General features: G+C 38.7%; 3 protein-coding genes across 5 annotated transcripts in view; 2 read left to right on the top strand and 1 right to left on the bottom strand.

Annotated features, from left to right (window-relative positions):
- The first annotated feature begins 1,426 nt into the window (after positions 1-1,426).
- On the top strand, positions 1,427-7,062 carry LOC107087881 (mitochondrial uncoupling protein 2-like). The gene is made up of 8 exons (XM_015379702.1): positions 1,427-1,543; positions 2,482-2,613; positions 2,702-2,835; positions 3,494-3,701; positions 3,782-3,979; positions 4,063-4,164; positions 4,491-4,671; positions 6,241-7,062. The coding sequence occupies exons 3-8, from the start codon at positions 2,710-2,712 to the stop codon at positions 6,353-6,355; spliced, it is 930 nt and encodes a 309-aa protein (XP_015235188.1). The 5' UTR covers positions 1,427-1,543; positions 2,482-2,613; positions 2,702-2,709; the 3' UTR covers positions 6,356-7,062.
- A 2,191-nt stretch (positions 7,063-9,253) lies between these two features.
- On the top strand, positions 9,254-15,614 carry LOC107087872 (mitochondrial uncoupling protein 2-like). 2 transcript variants are annotated; one of them, XM_015379687.1, is made up of 8 exons: positions 9,254-9,428; positions 9,563-9,679; positions 9,954-10,117; positions 10,211-10,430; positions 10,503-10,700; positions 10,777-10,878; positions 13,423-13,603; positions 15,465-15,614. In XM_015379687.1, the coding sequence occupies exons 3-8, from the start codon at positions 9,992-9,994 to the stop codon at positions 15,577-15,579; spliced, it is 942 nt and encodes a 313-aa protein (XP_015235173.1). In that variant the 5' UTR covers positions 9,254-9,428; positions 9,563-9,679; positions 9,954-9,991; the 3' UTR covers positions 15,580-15,614. The 2 variants fall into 2 exon arrangements, with proteins under 2 accessions (XP_015235173.1, XP_015235172.1); XM_015379686.1 differs by having other exon boundaries at positions 9,524-9,679.
- dnajb13 (DnaJ heat shock protein family (Hsp40) member B13) overlaps positions 15,567-16,726 on the bottom strand; it is a 9,357-nt gene continuing 8,197 nt past the window's right edge. The window contains exons 6-8 of one of the 2 annotated variants that reach the window (XM_015379684.1): positions 16,394-16,507; positions 16,009-16,088; positions 15,567-15,845 (exon numbers count right to left, since the gene is read on the bottom strand). In XM_015379684.1, the coding sequence (XP_015235170.1) occupies positions 15,686-15,845; positions 16,009-16,088; positions 16,394-16,507 (354 nt within the window). In that variant the 3' untranslated portion in view covers positions 15,567-15,685. The remainder of the gene's footprint in view (positions 15,846-16,008; positions 16,089-16,393; positions 16,508-16,726) is intronic. The other variant, XM_015379685.1, reaches the window with a different exon arrangement.

Raw genomic sequence — 16,726 nt, 5'->3', positions numbered from 1 at the left:
CTATTCCAATGTCCAGATGATAGATTAAAAAGGCCATGGAGTGAATTTTGTTGCATTATTGTTGCAAAAAAACAACAGATTTTGTAAATGGAAATTAAAAAAAAAGTCTATCCAGGAATGAAACTTTGAGAATGGATCTTGTTTGCAGATTAATCTTAAGAACTTACAACAACTTTTGCATTGGGCTTGAAGTGAAGAAACTGAGATCTTTAAAATGCAATTTGAAAAAGAGAAATTTGAAAAACTAAAATTTTGAAAAGATAATTAAAAAAGTTGTTTGATTACAAAATTTTTCTTATTTTCATTTCTGAAATTTTTTTTTGAAATTTCTATTTACAAAATATATTCTCTGCTTGTAAGAATAATGGAACAAACTTCACTCCATATGCTTTTGGTTCTTACTCCATTCACCAATCCTCTCTAATGGAGGGTTGGTGATTAGTCTGCCATATCAGTCGAATACATTAAATTTTGAGTTTTTAAGGTGAAAACATTTGAAAGGGTGTGAAAAGTTCACATAGTTTTTGCAGTTTGTCAGGTTTGGATTTTAATGTGAGTTTAATGAGGTCCCTGGGTTTGCAGCTGCTGTGGAAAGTTAGCGGGCATGCCGGACGTTCTAACCCTGCAGCTCACAAGCCTTCCTCCTTTCTAGGTATTACAGGTTATTTGTAGAGCATGAAAAAAACATAGGAAAATAAAGCAGAGAAAAGCACCTGGCAGTGGTAAACAAAGGCTGGTACAGAAAAACTTGAATTATGAACTTGACCTAATGATGAGTGGAGTAGAAGACCTAAAGGTTGCCTCCCTCAAACTCTTTCCATTCAGCATCCTGTTGATTTGTCTGAATGAGAAGGTGGAGTAATTGCACTCAGATGCTGCCTCCACCCACCCTGGTCTGTCTCCAGGATTTCAGCATTAACCTCAGACTGTTGTGTAACTTTGCTTTCTGGGAGGAGGGATGAGTAAAAGGTCTCCTGAAATGGATCTGAGTATCTTGTTGGTTGCGAACATCATCACACGGATGGCTGTGCCCCATTAAAACATTCAGAGGACACACCTTCCAGCAGGACAGGCTATGAAAACAAGCCAATAGAAAAACAGGGTACGCTCTGTGACATCACTCCTGTAACATGAGCCGCCATGTTTACAGTTAAAGTGGAAATTTACCATAAACACCAAACCATGGATATCCAGTTTAAATAATAGACAAACATTTTATCATGATAAAAAAAAAAAATCAAATAAAACTTTAAATGAGATAAAAATGTTGTAAATGTTTGTGCATGTTCATCAGTTCCCCTTCTGGGATCAACAACAGCTCAGATAACCTGCTGTGTCACAGACTGGTACACATGATAGTCGCAAAGCAGGTGTGTACATCTTCATAGGTCATGTGCAGGAGGATCCTATAAATTCAGGGCCCATCTTCATCCTCAGAGACACACTAAGCACCTAGCCTGGAGCAAAACACCTAATTGGACTAACGGCACTAAGGAAGCTGCATCTTTGAACTGGATTAAAACCTTCTTGGATATTTATTGAGGTAAATATCCAATTTAATTAGCTGATTCTAGTTTAATTGGCTTCAACACAGCAAAAATTAAAATATAAGTAAGCAAATCTTTCTTATGGTGTATTTTTGGTGGATATGAGCAGATATGTTGGACAATTTACCTATAAAATAAGACAATTTTTTGTTTAAAATGAGAAAAAACTTTTCTTAATTTAAATCTTTATCTTTGTTTCATTGCATAAAAACACTCATTCCATTGTAAAAGCATCAACTTTACCTGCTCAGATTAACGATACATTTTTTAATTTGAGGATTCTTTACTGATTTTGGCATACAGTATATCTACTGACGCCTGTATTTCCAGGCTTATTCTGATATGGATGATTTTGACATTAAACCGATTCCCAATATCTGCTGCTGATATTTTTGTGCTGATTCTTGGAGACGATATTGATTTTTTCCTCTCCATTTACATCAGGCATGTCAAAACTTGGTCCCTAAGGGCTGCTGTCCTGCAGGTTTTAGAGGTTTCCTGCTTCAGCACAGCTGATTTTTAATGATAAGTGATTAACAGGCTCTTGCTGAAATGCTATCATCAGTATCAGCTGTACTAAAACATGGAAACATCACAATCCTGCAGGACAGCGGTTCTCAAGGACTGACTTTGGGCATTTCTGCTTTAGATGATAAAAAGGAACCAATAATAGGTTATACATGTCTAAATTTAAACTAAAAGGGCAAATGAAACAAAGCATTAACAATATGTAGCAGGGCCGCAGCAATACATGCACTCCACAACATCTCAAGAAAAGGCTGCTTGAAGCACCAATGCATGCACCTATTGGCTGATACAGGAACAAATGCTAATATTGGCCAGAAATATCAGTTGGCCCATGCATGGGTCTATCTCTATTTTGGTTTTTGCAGTGAAAAGACTTATATGTGTGATTCTGAAATTGCCTTTTCAGTGAGGAGGGGTATGCTGACAGGCTCACCTCTGAGAACGTTTATGGCCAAAAGCTCCTCAGCAGCAGAACTTCTCCCAAAGACCTGTCTGATTCTTAAGAAAACCTGAAACTTCTCTTCATTATACTGTAAAGGTACGCAAAGTCTGCTGACACATCTGAAGGTTTAACTGAAGCCATATAGCAATAAGAGTGCATTTTTCCATCTGTGCACCGATTCCAGAAATAAAGATGGTTGTGGTGAAAGCGAGTGACATGGTTCCCTCCGCGGGCATCAAGTTCTTTGGAGCAGGTACGGCGGCTTGCATCGCTGACCTCATCACCTTTCCTCTGGATACGGCCAAAGTCAGGCTGCAGGTTAGAGACGTCTGATATGTACTGATTTTACACCTCAAAACATTTAAATACTTTTTTGAAGTTTCTGTATTCTCATTTGATTTGAGCACGTAAGTTAGACAATTAGTCAATGAAAAAAGATAATTTAAATTAAAAATAGATTAAAAACATCTGTAATTTCTTATTTCATGTGCATAGTATAAAATTATTTCTTTTGAAGTTGAAAATATGTAAACTATTGCCTAATTTACCTGCTCTGATTAAGGGCAAATGCATTTCATTTTATTTTTTACATATTTTGTTGCAATGCTTCACATGATTTTTCTAACCCAGCTCATTCCTGATTATTATTGCTGCTCTCAAAACATCTTAATCCTTATAAATTACATGAATACATTTTTTGTCATTCCTGGAGGTGGGAAAAACTATTTGCTTTGAGAATCTGAAATACACTGCCAAAAATTACATCTAAAAATAATAATAATAGTTATTTTTATCCTTTTTAAATGTCAATCATCTCATATCTTTGTCCGATGGTCTTATTTATCTGCTCAAATGAAGGGCAAATACGCTTATGACATTGTTACTTACATTTATATAATCTTTTGTAGTATAGATGCTGTTTTATCTTTAAGTTTAATGTGCTGCTGATGATTCATGGATACCATCATGTACCCAGATCCAGGGTGAGTCTCAGAGACCTGAAGGACCCGGCGCAGTGAGGTACCGGGGAGTGTATGGCACCATCAGCACCATGGTGCGCACAGAAGGAGCCAGGAGTCTTTACAACGGGCTGGTGGCCGGTCTCCAAAGGCAGATGAGCTTCGCCTCGGTTCGGATCGGACTTTATGACTCAATGAAGCAGTTCTACACCAGAGGCACTGAGAGTGAGTAAATTTATTTGAATCAGGAGAATGAGGAACCTACTGTAGCTGTTTTCATGATCCTAACCTTTATGCTTCCAAAGGTGCTGGGATCGTGACCAGGCTCATGGCAGGCTGCACCACAGGAGCGATGGCTGTGGCTTTTGCACAACCGACAGACGTGGTAAAGGTGCGTTTCCAAGCCCAGGTGCGGCTGGCTGATGGTGAGAGGAGATACAACAGCACCCTGGATGCCTACAAGACGATTGCCAGAGACGAAGGAGTCCGGGGACTTTGGAAAGGTATTGCTCTCTCTTTTATTTTTAAGGTCGACAGATGAAAAACATCAGAAGTTTAGACCAATATTCCCCTTCCTTTTTTTTAGGTTGCATGCCAAACATCACGAGGAATGCCATCGTAAACTGTGCTGAACTGGTCACCTATGATATGATCAAAGAACTTATCCTGAAGTATGACCTAATGACTGGTAAGCAGAGGACCCAGACCACTGCACTGCAAATAACTATCTACAAATAAGTGCACATTTCTTCAAATAAGTGTGTTTGACCTTAATTGGAGCAGATCAATTAAATGATGTTAGTGAGATGAGTATTTTTCCCTTAGACTAAAATGATTAGATATTGATGTTCTTGAAATACGACAATGGAGACGTTTATTTAAAAATGATTCACTCACTTTCTCAAATCAAGGGAAAATACGCTTATTACAAGAAAAAATGTGCTATTTTGAACCATGTTTAAAAATCAAACTGCTGCTGTCTCAAGAAGTGACTCTGGTTCTGTTCTCCCACAGACAACCTGCCGTGCCACTTCACAGCGGCCTTCGGTGCCGGCTTTTGCACCACTATAGTGGCGTCTCCTGTGGACGTGGTCAAAACACGGTTCATGAACTCAGGAGATGGTCAGTACGCCAGTGCCATCAACTGCGCTCTGAACATGTTGAGAAATGAAGGACCTGCAGCTTTCTATAAAGGGTAAAAGCTCCAATAAAATCAAAGCTTAATTTGAAAAACTGCTGGTTTGAAAACAACCAGATTAGGAGTGATGTTCTGTCAACATCTCCTGACGTTAGTCAGGGCGATCCCAACCTGTTCCTGAGGCGGTTCACGGTTTGACGAAGAAGGTTAGGTGGTTCTAGATGATGGTCAACAAGGGCCAGTGCCCTTGTTGAACGCCTGATTTGGCCCCTGTCCTGTTGAAATAATACTAAAACAGTTTATGACCGTAAGAGCTGGGTCAGAAACCATATTGAATCATTTTCGGTTTTTATCTTTAAAGTTTTACTCTAGTTGTGATTTTTTTTCTTTGCCCTAATGAGAAAACCCTGGCCCCAACCCGACCCCCAAATAGTTTCAATTTAACTTTAAAGGATTGACCATTGGCTTCTTTACTAAACATTTTCTGATTCTTTATTTTATTTTATTTTTTACAATTCTCCATGAAAAATAGGAAATTTAACAAAACCAAAATCCAACAAGCTCATAAAATCTAGTTAAATATTTAATGATAATCAGTTGTGTTTGGACACCCCCTTTATCCTGATAACATGATAATAAACCATTTCTCCATAATGACTCTTATTAAAAGTTTATTTGATTTAATTATGGATTTCAAACTCATGGTGCATTCAGTGTTAGTCCATCTCTAAGAGTAAAAGGATTCAGGAACATTACATCCAGAAAAGACAGACGTAGAAACAGTTTCTCTCTCAGAGCTGTGAAGTTTTCCTTGAGTAAATATGATGCTGAAGTACTTCTGCCTTATTGTTTTACAAAATGAAGAGAAATTGATGCAATCTGCTTGCATTGCTAATAAAAGTTAAAGGTTGTAGCAACTTTTTCATCAAAACATTTAATTTAAAAAATAAATTCACAGAACATCAAGAGTGGTGCAGAATAATAGTATTATTTTACTGAAAGAAGGATGTAGCATATAAAAAATAACTGTTTATTTTATTTTGACTGTTCCAAAGAATATTTATGGCCAATAATAAGGCCGAAGTCGACACAAAAAGAACACAAATGGCTTCTTCTCTGCATTACAATTCTAAGATTGAAGCCAAAAAACAAAAAACAGATGCAACACAACAACAAACATCAGTAAAGATTTAGATTGTTGGTCCCGAATTAAGAAAGCAAATGTTTCTGTGTTTCATATGAGCTGCATAGTTAAATATTTGCAATGGTTAGCATTACGGGACATGGCAACTAGCTGGAAACCTGCATAAAACGAGAGTGAGAGCCATCTAGTGGCTGGGAGGAGTTAAACTTTTAGCTCCACCTTTAAATCATTCTCAGACATTTCAATGCACAAGTAGTAAGTTAACACTAACAGCAATAAAAAGGCCAATGCTATTATGAGTAAATAAACTTCTCCTTTCTGAAAATTTCACCTGAAAATGTAAATAATTAGTCTAGTTCTGCCTGAATGGATCAGAACTAGGCTTCTGGTTACAGAAACATCCCAGCAGTTTTTGGAGAACAAAAAAATAACACAACCTCTTTGTACCTCTTTCTAAACAACTCCTCTTTTGCTTCTTCCAGATTCATGCCATCTTTTCTGCGACTGGGATCTTGGAACATCGTCATGTTTGTGACATATGAACAAATTAAAAGAGGAATGACCAGAGCACAGCAGTACTGGGAGTCACCGTTCTGACTGCAGATCGCCGGGCACCCAAACCACCCAAATTCAGGCATACTAAAGTCCTGACATGTGGCAGGAAGTTGTGAAAAGAACTGTGCAATGAGGCTGGAGGCGAAAAAGGCCCTACTTAAGGAGTTATTTGGTGATCGGCTCTGTGAAGTCAAAGGTTGAACCTCATGGACTCTGTGCCTGGAGAATCAGGGACATTCCTGAAAGACTGCAAAATTTGCAGATTGCGGCGCAAGGACTCGTTTCATGGACTGATGTGATTAGTGCTTCCAATTGGATCGAAGTATAGCAGATTTTTGCTCGCCAGACTATTTGATGTAGTTCTATGTTTACAAAGGCTGAACCTTCCAGTCACATCAATGACATTGTTGCATAAGGATGACTTAATCCTTAGAAGAATCCTTCCAAGAAAATGGAGACCATTTCATCTGTGCCATACCTTCATCATGGGTATCGCTGAAAACGTTTACACTGTTGATCTTTGCTTTGGGTCTTTTCAGTCAGGAGTAGATTGTTGAATGTAAAGTGAGCACTTGTTTGATTTATTGCTGGTCAATGGGTCATCAAAGCATTTTGCACAGTCAAAGACAGCTGCAGCTAAAAGTGGGTTTTGTCTGGAACAGAATCAATGTTTTTTAGTTGTAACTTGGTAATAAACAAATGGAAAGATTATTGCACTATTAAATAAAAAATACTGTACTAGCAAGGCTTTGGATTTTCTGCTGATTCTATGAAAACCAGTATTGCGTGAAAAATAAAAAGTTTCATCTGCTGCAAAAGATTCAACACTTTCAAAAAAAAGGCCTGTCCATAAAAAAACATGAAGTCTGGAGATGAAAGGTTGTTGGATTAGTTACACAGAAGAAACATTTGCTTCATGATGTATTTTAACAGCTGGTTAGTTGGATTAATAGTGGGACAGCAGCGTCATACAGGGACATATGTAGGACAACGTGTACCCGTACCACAGGTCAGAACGCTGCACTTTACAATCCTGAGTTATCACATGTCTGCTTTTTCTATATTTGTCGAACGGCAGTGGCTGGCCCAGAGGCCTGTCTGCAGAACAGCGAAGGAGACTCAAATACATCCGTCACAAAGGGAAACATCACATAGTTTTTCTATTTCAACCCCCTTGAACAATATAATGTTAATGTAACATTAATCAACGATTTATTTAATCTATTTGAGATTTTATTTGAAAGAACAAGTGGTGCATGGTGAAGAAAAACTGATTTTCAAAGGTTGACGGGTATTTTGTAGGGACAGTGAATCTGATGGTAAATGGAGAAAAGAAAACAGACCTTAAACATACAGCCAGAGCTGCAGTAGGAACATTTATATCTCATAATTCTGCATTTAAAACTCAACATTATGACTTTGATGCTCATTTCAAACTCAAGAGACTCACACGGAGAAGAGTTGCAGTTAGAAAATATTAAATGTATTTATACAGGTAACACAATCATATTCTTTACATTTCTATTTAAGGAAAACCAGCTGATTGCGGGGACTCATCGTCTTTCTGCAATCCCTCACACTAAGTATACTTGTAGCGACAGTGGAGAGGAAAAAACTCCCTTTTAACAGGAAGAAACATCCAGCAGAACCAGAACCAGGCTCAGTGTGAGCGGCCATCTGCTGAGGCCAACCGCTATCAAGGAGACAGAAGCAGATAAAGACATAAATGAATTAAGTTATTTGGCGCTCGGGCCCCCGGAAGAAGACTTCGATGCTATGAATCATTGTACGCTTGGATGAGCAACCTAGAAAAGGACTAGAGTACCGGTAGTCTTCCCCCGAGGTCTGGACACTGGAGGTGGAATAAGCCATAGGATGTGTTGAGGACATGGATGAAAGTTTGATTGCGTTCGGGAGAGAGAAGCTGGACCAGGAGCTAAAAGAAAGGAATCTTGCAAGATGATTGGCTTTGGAAAAGGTGTGGCCCTCGAGTTGATTGGCTGGAGCTGAACGAGGGACATCGCAGGTGGCCCAGGTGAAGCTGATAAGACACTTAAGCTAATTTATATTACTTTGTTTGTAATTTTGACTTTAATGATTGTTACTTTAAAACCAAAAAGGATTACTTTTAAATTCATTACTATGATTATTTAATCATGAATATTATTCTCATGATTGTGACTTTTATTTTGTAACTATGGTTAACTATGATTTTTAAACTCAAAATTATTACTTAAAATGCATGAACATAACTTTTATTCTTGCAAAAGTGATTTTCAAGCTCGCCATAATTTTTATTGTCATTCTGACTGTAAAACTCATTATTTTGACCTTTTGTTTGGCTTTTTTTTTTCAGTGGAAATTTGCTTCTATTAGTTTATAATAATATGCTGCGTAAAATCCAGCCACTGATCCTCAAAGCTTGAGATTCTAATGTGACAAACTGGAAAATTTTCTGAGATATCTATAGGGATCGCAGAATTAATTAAGATTGATAACAGAAAAGTAGTTGATTCATAGAGGAAGCGGAGAGAAACAGACTTGGAACAGGTTTAGACTAAAAGTGGTGGTTAGATAATTAGTGGTCTAAACATGTGGCTCCAATCTGTTGTGCTCCGTGTTTTTGTATGTTCAGCATGACTCAGCGTTTACCTAATAATATGCAACACCACCATAACCAAATGGCTGACTCAAACAAATGATTCCAAAAAGAAAAAATAGGTTTTCTTTTCTGCTGTTGTTTTTTTATTTGTTAAATAAAACCAAAAGCTTTCCCTACATTGCATAAGTTCAGACTTACTGTAAAAAACAAGGTCTAAAGAAAAACGAGCAAAGCCTGCCCCGACACATCCAGTCATATCACAGAAGCATACGCAGACAGCGTTAATCACCCTTTTCTGCCTGATTGATCAGCAGAGGTAGTTTCTATGAGAAGCCTAATGGAGCAATGCTGCTCCATTATGTAACGGCATCCCAGCAGCACTTAAAGAGGCCCCCCTCTCTTTTCCTCCCCACACTGCTGCACCTTTCCCCGCTTGCTGCCTCGGATACAGAGGTCCATTCCAGCGCTCACACCTACAGACACATCCTAATGCCAACAGATCACGTATAAAAGGTAAAACCAGATTTTCCTTTGAAAGACTTCTCTCTCTTTTTTTCTTTTTTCTTTTTTTTTTTACATTTAAAGGTGACCTATGATTGCTTTGGCAGGACTTAGAGTATGATTTTAATCATCACTATTTCTGCAAGATCTTCTTTGGGAAAACAAGGAAGCCAGTTTGTGTTTGGAACAAGGTTCAGCCAAAGAGACACTTTCTGAGAATCCTGATCTTCTCTGTTTCTGTCCGGCTGATTGATCCAGCAAAGGTAAGAGTGAAGACTTCCATCCTTATCACTTAATGGATAGATTCATTTATTGCACAGTTGTGCCCATTTAAGGGCATAATTTAAGATTTTTTTTTAATGATTCAAAAGTTTAATACAGTAGTTAACTCAGGACTTGTGACAGAACTGTGCATCATTAATGAATAGAAAAATTAAGCTATGCAGATCCATCAAGTACATAAAACATGAATCTGTTCGGCAGTGTCGACCAGATAAACAGCTTTAACTGAATAAAGGAACATTTGATCTATTCCAGATTTAGATTGGAATTTAAAATCAAAGAAAAAAGAGAAAATGGTTGGTTTCCGAAATGCAGAAGTTCCTCCAACCGCAGCTGTAAAGTTTGTGGGGGCGGGAGCTGCAGCGTGTATCGCTGACCTGCTCACCTTTCCTCTGGACACGGCCAAAGTACGGCTGCAGGTAAACTGGAGTTCATCTCCATCATTTAATAATTTATTTCCCTCCTCTTAATCCGTATCAGTCAATCTGTGTTTCCTCTTATTCTCTGTGCAGGTCCAAGGAGAGGCCTGCATCCCTGGGGCCATGGGAGGAAAGGCTCCTGCAGTAAAGTACCGAGGTGTGTTTGGTACCATCATCACCATGGTGCGCACAGAGGGGCTTCTGAGTCTCTACAGCGGGCTGGCAGCAGGGCTCCAGAGACAGATGAGCTTTGCCTCTGTCCGTATTGGCCTCTATGACTCTGTGAAACATTTCTACACCAAAGGATCTGACCGTCAGTGGCTGTTAACTCAAATACTTTATTTAAAGAAGTTCAGAGTTCATGTCTGATTTTTTTCTGGCTCAGATGCGGGCATTGGCAGCCGGCTGCTTGCAGGTTGTACCACAGGTGGTCTGGCAGTGGCTATTGCTCAGCCAACGGATGTGGTGAAAGTTCGTTTTCAGGCACAAGCCAGGTCAAAAGGGGGTACAAGACGCTACTGTGGCACCATTGATGCTTACAAAACAATAGCTAAGGAGGAAGGCATGCGCGGACTCTGGAAAGGTGATCTTAACTCCATAGATACTGTCTAAAGGGTCTTAAATGAATCTTCATGGCAAATATTTGTGTGTGCACACAGGGATGAGTCCAAACATTGCACGCAATGCCATCGTTAACTGCACAGAGCTGGTGACGTATGACTTCATCAAGGATTTCCTCCTCATGTCCACCCCCATGTCTGGTAAGAAAGAGGGCCTGGGCCTGATTTATCACACTTGTTTACACACAAAATAAGGCCTGAGACTGGCTTACCATGCTTTGCAAAATTATCATCAATTTGAAACAAAATTGCAGTGAAAATGTGTCTTTGGAGTAAATTTATAGACTTAACGTGCAACAATAATGGGTGGTATTATTGTTGCAAGCAATGAACACGTTTTCTTTGATAAAAATACAATAGATAAAGCCTTACTAAGTCCTCTTAGACACCCAACATTGCATAATGTGATCATTAATCAAAGATCGACATTATCATAAGCATTAAATATTGCAGAGAAATTCATGCTGCATTATGAACCATAGGTCTAACTTTACACGAAGACCTGTAGAATGGATATAAAAGGTCTAAAAGCAGCTCAAATTCCCCATCACCACATTCCTCTTCCCGATGATCCCCAGTGTGAGTGTTACCACAGATCAATACATAAATCGAACAAGTTGCGAGGCATTCACACCGACTGCTGTAAACATTTAAATACAGCTGTGACACCCATCTGACGTTGCTGCCAGAACACGTTTTCAGGGCTGACTTTTGACCCTTGATAACGAATGGCTCATCATACTCCCGAGATCAGGGCTCTGCAACCTTTAGAGTCTACAGAGCCAGTGTGGCCCTGAGTCCGGGAATCAAACTCGATTAGAGCCTCTAATGCCACATGATGCTTTTATACAAAATTTTTTTTTTTTTCCAGAGCCTCTCTGAGAGGTCCAATGATCCACAGGCTGCAGACCCTGCTTGGATCTACAGCGGGTGAAACAAGTATTGAACACGCCACCATTTTTCTCAGTAAATGTATTTCTAGAGGTGCAATTGTGATGACATGTCTACCAGATGTTTTTAAAAATCCATTCAATCCACACATACAAAGAAATCAAACAGTAGATATCCAGAAATGAAGTTATGTGAAATGATGTGGAATGGCACAGGGAGAAAAGTATTGAACACACTACCTGAAATTTTACAAACACTTGTAGAAATGCCTTTGTGGGTAATGACAGCTTCAAGACGCCTTCTGTAAGGAGAAATTAGTTGCATGCATTACTGAGGTGTGATTTTGGCCCATTCACTCACACAAACACTCTTGAAGGTTTTGTGGGCCTCTTCTATGACATCTGATCTTTAGTTCTTTCCATAGATTTTCTATTCCTAAAATTTTATTTCCTGATTCCAGTCAGGTGATTGATTTGGCCATTTTAGAAGCTTTATTTTATTTCTCTGAAACCAATGGAGAGTTTCCTTGGCTGATGTGTATTACGGCATCCAAAGAGTTTAATCTTGGTCTCATCTGACCAGACTATATTCTCCCAGTACTTCACAGGCTTGTCTAAATGTTGTGCAGCAAACTTTAAACGACCTTCAACATGCTTTTTCCTCAGAAGTGGAGTCTTGCATTGTGAGCGTGCATACAGTCACAGAATGACCTTTAAGACCAGCGGTTCCTGCCTTAGACATCCTAGCTGTTCACTGCAGATCTGTCGTTTTTAATAAACACTTTTTGACACATTGTCTGTCTGTCTGTCTGAATACTGGGTTCTCTGCTCTGAGCTCTAAAAAGGGGCCATTTCACTTTATTACGCATAACTTAATTTCTGGACATCTATGGTTTGATCTCTTTGTATGTGTGGATTGAATGGATTGTTACCAACATCTGGCGAAAATGTCATGTCATGTCAATAGTGCCTCTAGATATATATATTAACTAAGAAAAATGGTGGTATGTTTAATACTTATTTCACCCGCTATATGTGCAGAACAGGATTCAGTATTTAAGAGACTGACGTGCTGGACCCAGACACCAATATGCAAAAAAATATAGAGTAACTGGGTGCATGGTACTCCAGAAAAAAAAATAGAATTACATATAGATTATTACATATGGGTGAAAAATGGCCGTGGCTTTAGGCCGCAGTTTATCAAAGCTAAGCTAAAGATAATCCAGATTCTCAGGTATTTAATGTGTTATATTTTGATATCACAGCCAGCGCTAAGCTGCATACTGTCTACCATATTGGATGTCCTTGTTAATATGAGCAGTCCATCAATCAGACCCTTTCCATTTCCATTCATAAAATTTTATTTTACTCATAATACTTCCATTTAGTTGTGTTTTCCTTTTTGTTGTTTTTCTTTTCCTTGCAGTTTTCATGGCAGCTTTTAAAGATCATTGATCTGCTGGCTCATTTAAATACACAGTTACATTTATGCAGTGTTTTTCTTGGACCATTTATTTATGGCTGAATGTGGGCATGCAGAGAGCCCAGCATGAGGGAGAGCTTTGTCCGTACCAGTGTTATTTATGGAGAAAAATTTGCTTGCTGTTGTGTGTATGCATGTATGGTTTGATAAATCTCAAAAACCTTATGCGTACCAGTGTTCTGCATTTAGACCTACACACATTCTCAGTACAGATGCATGCATTCTTTGATAAGAGAGACCTGTAGTCCTACAGGTAACATGCTTCAGAAGGTTTTCAGAAGCTGAAGCTTAACCTCTTGTACTCCACAGACAACCTGCCTTGCCACTTTGTATCGGCCTTTGGAGCAGGTTTATGCACAACTGTGATCGCTTCACCCGTGGACGTGGTCAAAACACGATATGTGAACTCTGCTCCAGGCCAGTACAGTGGAGCCCTGAGCTGTGCTGGCGCTATGATAACCAATGAGGGCCCGCTGGCCTTTTATAAGGGGTAAGGAAACACTGCAAAGACACTGCTGATAGATTTATTGCAAAAAAATAGATATTAAACACACAAAGAGCCACAGAAAATAAAATCACAAGAAATCTCTAATCTATAATGATCTCTTTAATTCTTTACATTGTTATATGATCTATTATCAGAAGTGGGTGGAAAAAACAAAATAGTAGCACTACTGTAATATTTTTACTTGAGTAAAAGCAAAGGGTAAAACGTTTTTTGTAAAAAGGCTAATGATCGCAGCCTCTGATGTTGTAAAATGATGTTTAGGTCTAATATCAATAGAAAAGACAAAGAAAACAAACTGAGTTGAGTTGTCTCAGCATCCTTTTGGTTGTGGCTAGGCCTTTTCAAGTTTGGACAAGAGCTGGAGAATCTAAAAAACCTTGACAATAGGAGAGATATGATATGATCTTTTTCATTTTTATCAGAACTCTGGCTGCAGGATTTCTCAGCTGAAGGCTTTTAACTGTGGACTTCCTGATAGTAAAGAATTACAATAGTTCAGCCTTAAAGTAGCATGCAAGGAGGCATGGATGCATAATGAAGACTAGTTTCTCAGCATCACCCCTGGACAGGATATTTCTATTTTGTGCAATATTCCACAGATGAAAGAAGGAAATTCTAGAAACCTCTTTGATATGGGATTTAATTTACAGGTCCTGATCAAAAATAAAACCATCTACACTCCACAGTGCACGACACACAACTTGGCCAAGAGCGGCCCGATTGCCACACTTGCCAGATGACTGGCGAATCATCTCAAAAATTGCGCAGTGTATGCTGGGCTTTAGTCAATATTTTAAAACATAAGTTGTTAATAACTTTACAAAACACATTACTGTTTATTTATAGCACAACAGGTGAACAACTGCAGCCTCTATATCCATTTGGTTTCAGTAGCGGTTTTCTCCAGGGTGTGCTATAACTTTAAATTAGACGTATACCAAAACAAATCAAATGTGTACTAAGGTATCAGACCAGTGTATTTATACAAATGGCAACAACAAAAAACATTATAACATTTTCCAAAAAATGCCTTAAACCAGTCCTTCCTGTCTTCATGAACACTGGATCAGATCCTGACGTTTGTTGTTGCTGTTGTTTAGGCTTCACAATGTTATCAGCATTAGAAGATTGGTTTGTAATGAGCCTGGGAGTTGAATTAAGACCAACACCAAAAATAAAGTTTTACATTGAAAATATATTAATATTCAAAACAAACAAAAACAATAATGACAGCCAGAGGAGGACAACATAAAGTAAATATTGAGCATTGACAATTAAGTTAAAGGTTTTATACTTTCAGTTCTTCACAAGTCACTGTTCTAGATCCCCAGTCCGGCTCAGCAGGTTGCCGCTCACATTTAGCCTGGTCCTGCTGGAGGTTTCCTCCTGTTTAAAGGGAGTTTTTCTCTCCACTGTCGCTACAAGCTTTCTTGGTGTGAGGGATTGCTGAATCAGCAGGTTTTCCTTTGGTAGTAAATTTTAACCAATCTGACTGTGTTACTTGCAAATAAATTGAATCGAATAAAACTTAGTATGTCACCTTTCTATGGCACCTTGTGAGTCTCTCTCAAGGTTGAATTTGTACATAACTATGATGAGTTACGATACTTGGTACTTAAGTTCCTTTTTACCAAATAGTATTTTATTCTCACTTAAGTTTTTTAGTAGGTGGCTTCCTTATAATGTTACGTTAGTGAAAATATCTGAAGTAATGCTTCTCTTAGTTGAGACGTTTCTGTTCTCTACCCACCTCTGATGTTTCTTCACTGTTTCACTGAACTGAGGGATTTCCTGTTCTTTATGTGATGAAATGATCTTGTTTTTCTGTTTTCTCCTGGTTTAGGTTCATGCCCTCATTCTTACGGCTGGGCTCCTGGAACGTGGTGATGTTTGTCACATATGAGCAGCTAAAGCGGGCTTTGATGGCAGCCAATCACAGCTGCACAACTTTATTATAATAACTGAAGTGTTCCTGCTGTTGTAACACAGCTGCCTTTTTCTCTCAGCTCAAACCTAATAAAACTTTTTTTACTCCACTTTTTGTGACATTAAATCAAACTGCTTTCAGCTCCTGCTGCATAGAGCTTTTTTGATCAGACGCTTGTTTTCAGGGCAGAGCTTCTCTGGAAATGAGATATCAAAGGCAATGATGAGGTCTCCTCTCTGGGAAGGATCCTTGGGCAGCGGCATTCCCTCTCCACTCAGCACTTTTTTGTACGAAGGGCTGGATCATAATGAGACATTTCTTAGTAAATGTCATTGCTAAAACACACTGTTGACATGAAGCGACAGTAATTTTGATATTAAGTTTGTCTAATGTTGATCTTTGACCTAAAATAGGAGGTCATTGCAAACTTCAGTGCAGTAAATAAAAGGAAAGCACTTACTGCACGATGTCGTTGACAGGAATGGTGAGCAGCCTGCCATCTAGTGTCTGCACATCCACAGAACAGCCGGTCAACGCCTGCTGGGAGGGGAAGACGTTTGCTGAGGGATCCTTCACAATTATTTCAATCATTTATTTTATGTTGCAAGCAAATTTTATTTTTATTTGCATGTAAGTATTTTCTCTATCTTTTGGGAGGAAAAAAAAGACTTAGAAATACAATATTTCTTCATACTTCCATTATCTATGGAGTGATTATTGTTGAAAGCAAAGAAATTATTTTTTAAATGGATATTAAAAAAGAAGTCAATCCAGAAATCAAAGTTAGGAATTACAGCCTGTTCAGGTTAACAATCCAGCAGGCAGTAAAACCTGACATAACGCACCATCTCCAGAGAGATCCTGGCCTTATAGATGAGGTCGTTGTGCTGTCTTTTGAACAGATGATGAATCTTCTCCCTCACTATGAACACAATATCTGCAGGAATGCTGTTTGGTCCCTGGAGGTGAAGCATAACAGCTTGGCTTAAAATACAGAAGGATGTGGTTAAGAAAAGCAACACATTTTAAAGTAAAATCCTAAAAACTATCAATACATTTCACCTATTCAGAGGCTAATGAATTCAGTATAGATGGTACAGGACAGGAGAGTCTTCATCAAAATAAGTGGTCCTCCTACAGTAACTGTCAGTCATTCTGGTGATATATTTACGTAAGGC

The sequence above is a fragment of the Cyprinodon variegatus genome, unplaced genomic scaffold, assembly GCF_000732505.1.
Source record: "Cyprinodon variegatus isolate N-32 unplaced genomic scaffold, C_variegatus-1.0 Scaffold198, whole genome shotgun sequence".
In the NCBI taxonomy this organism is placed as follows: domain Eukaryota; kingdom Metazoa; phylum Chordata; class Actinopteri; order Cyprinodontiformes; family Cyprinodontidae; genus Cyprinodon; species Cyprinodon variegatus.
This window is presented reverse-complemented; position numbering and strand designations above follow the sequence as displayed.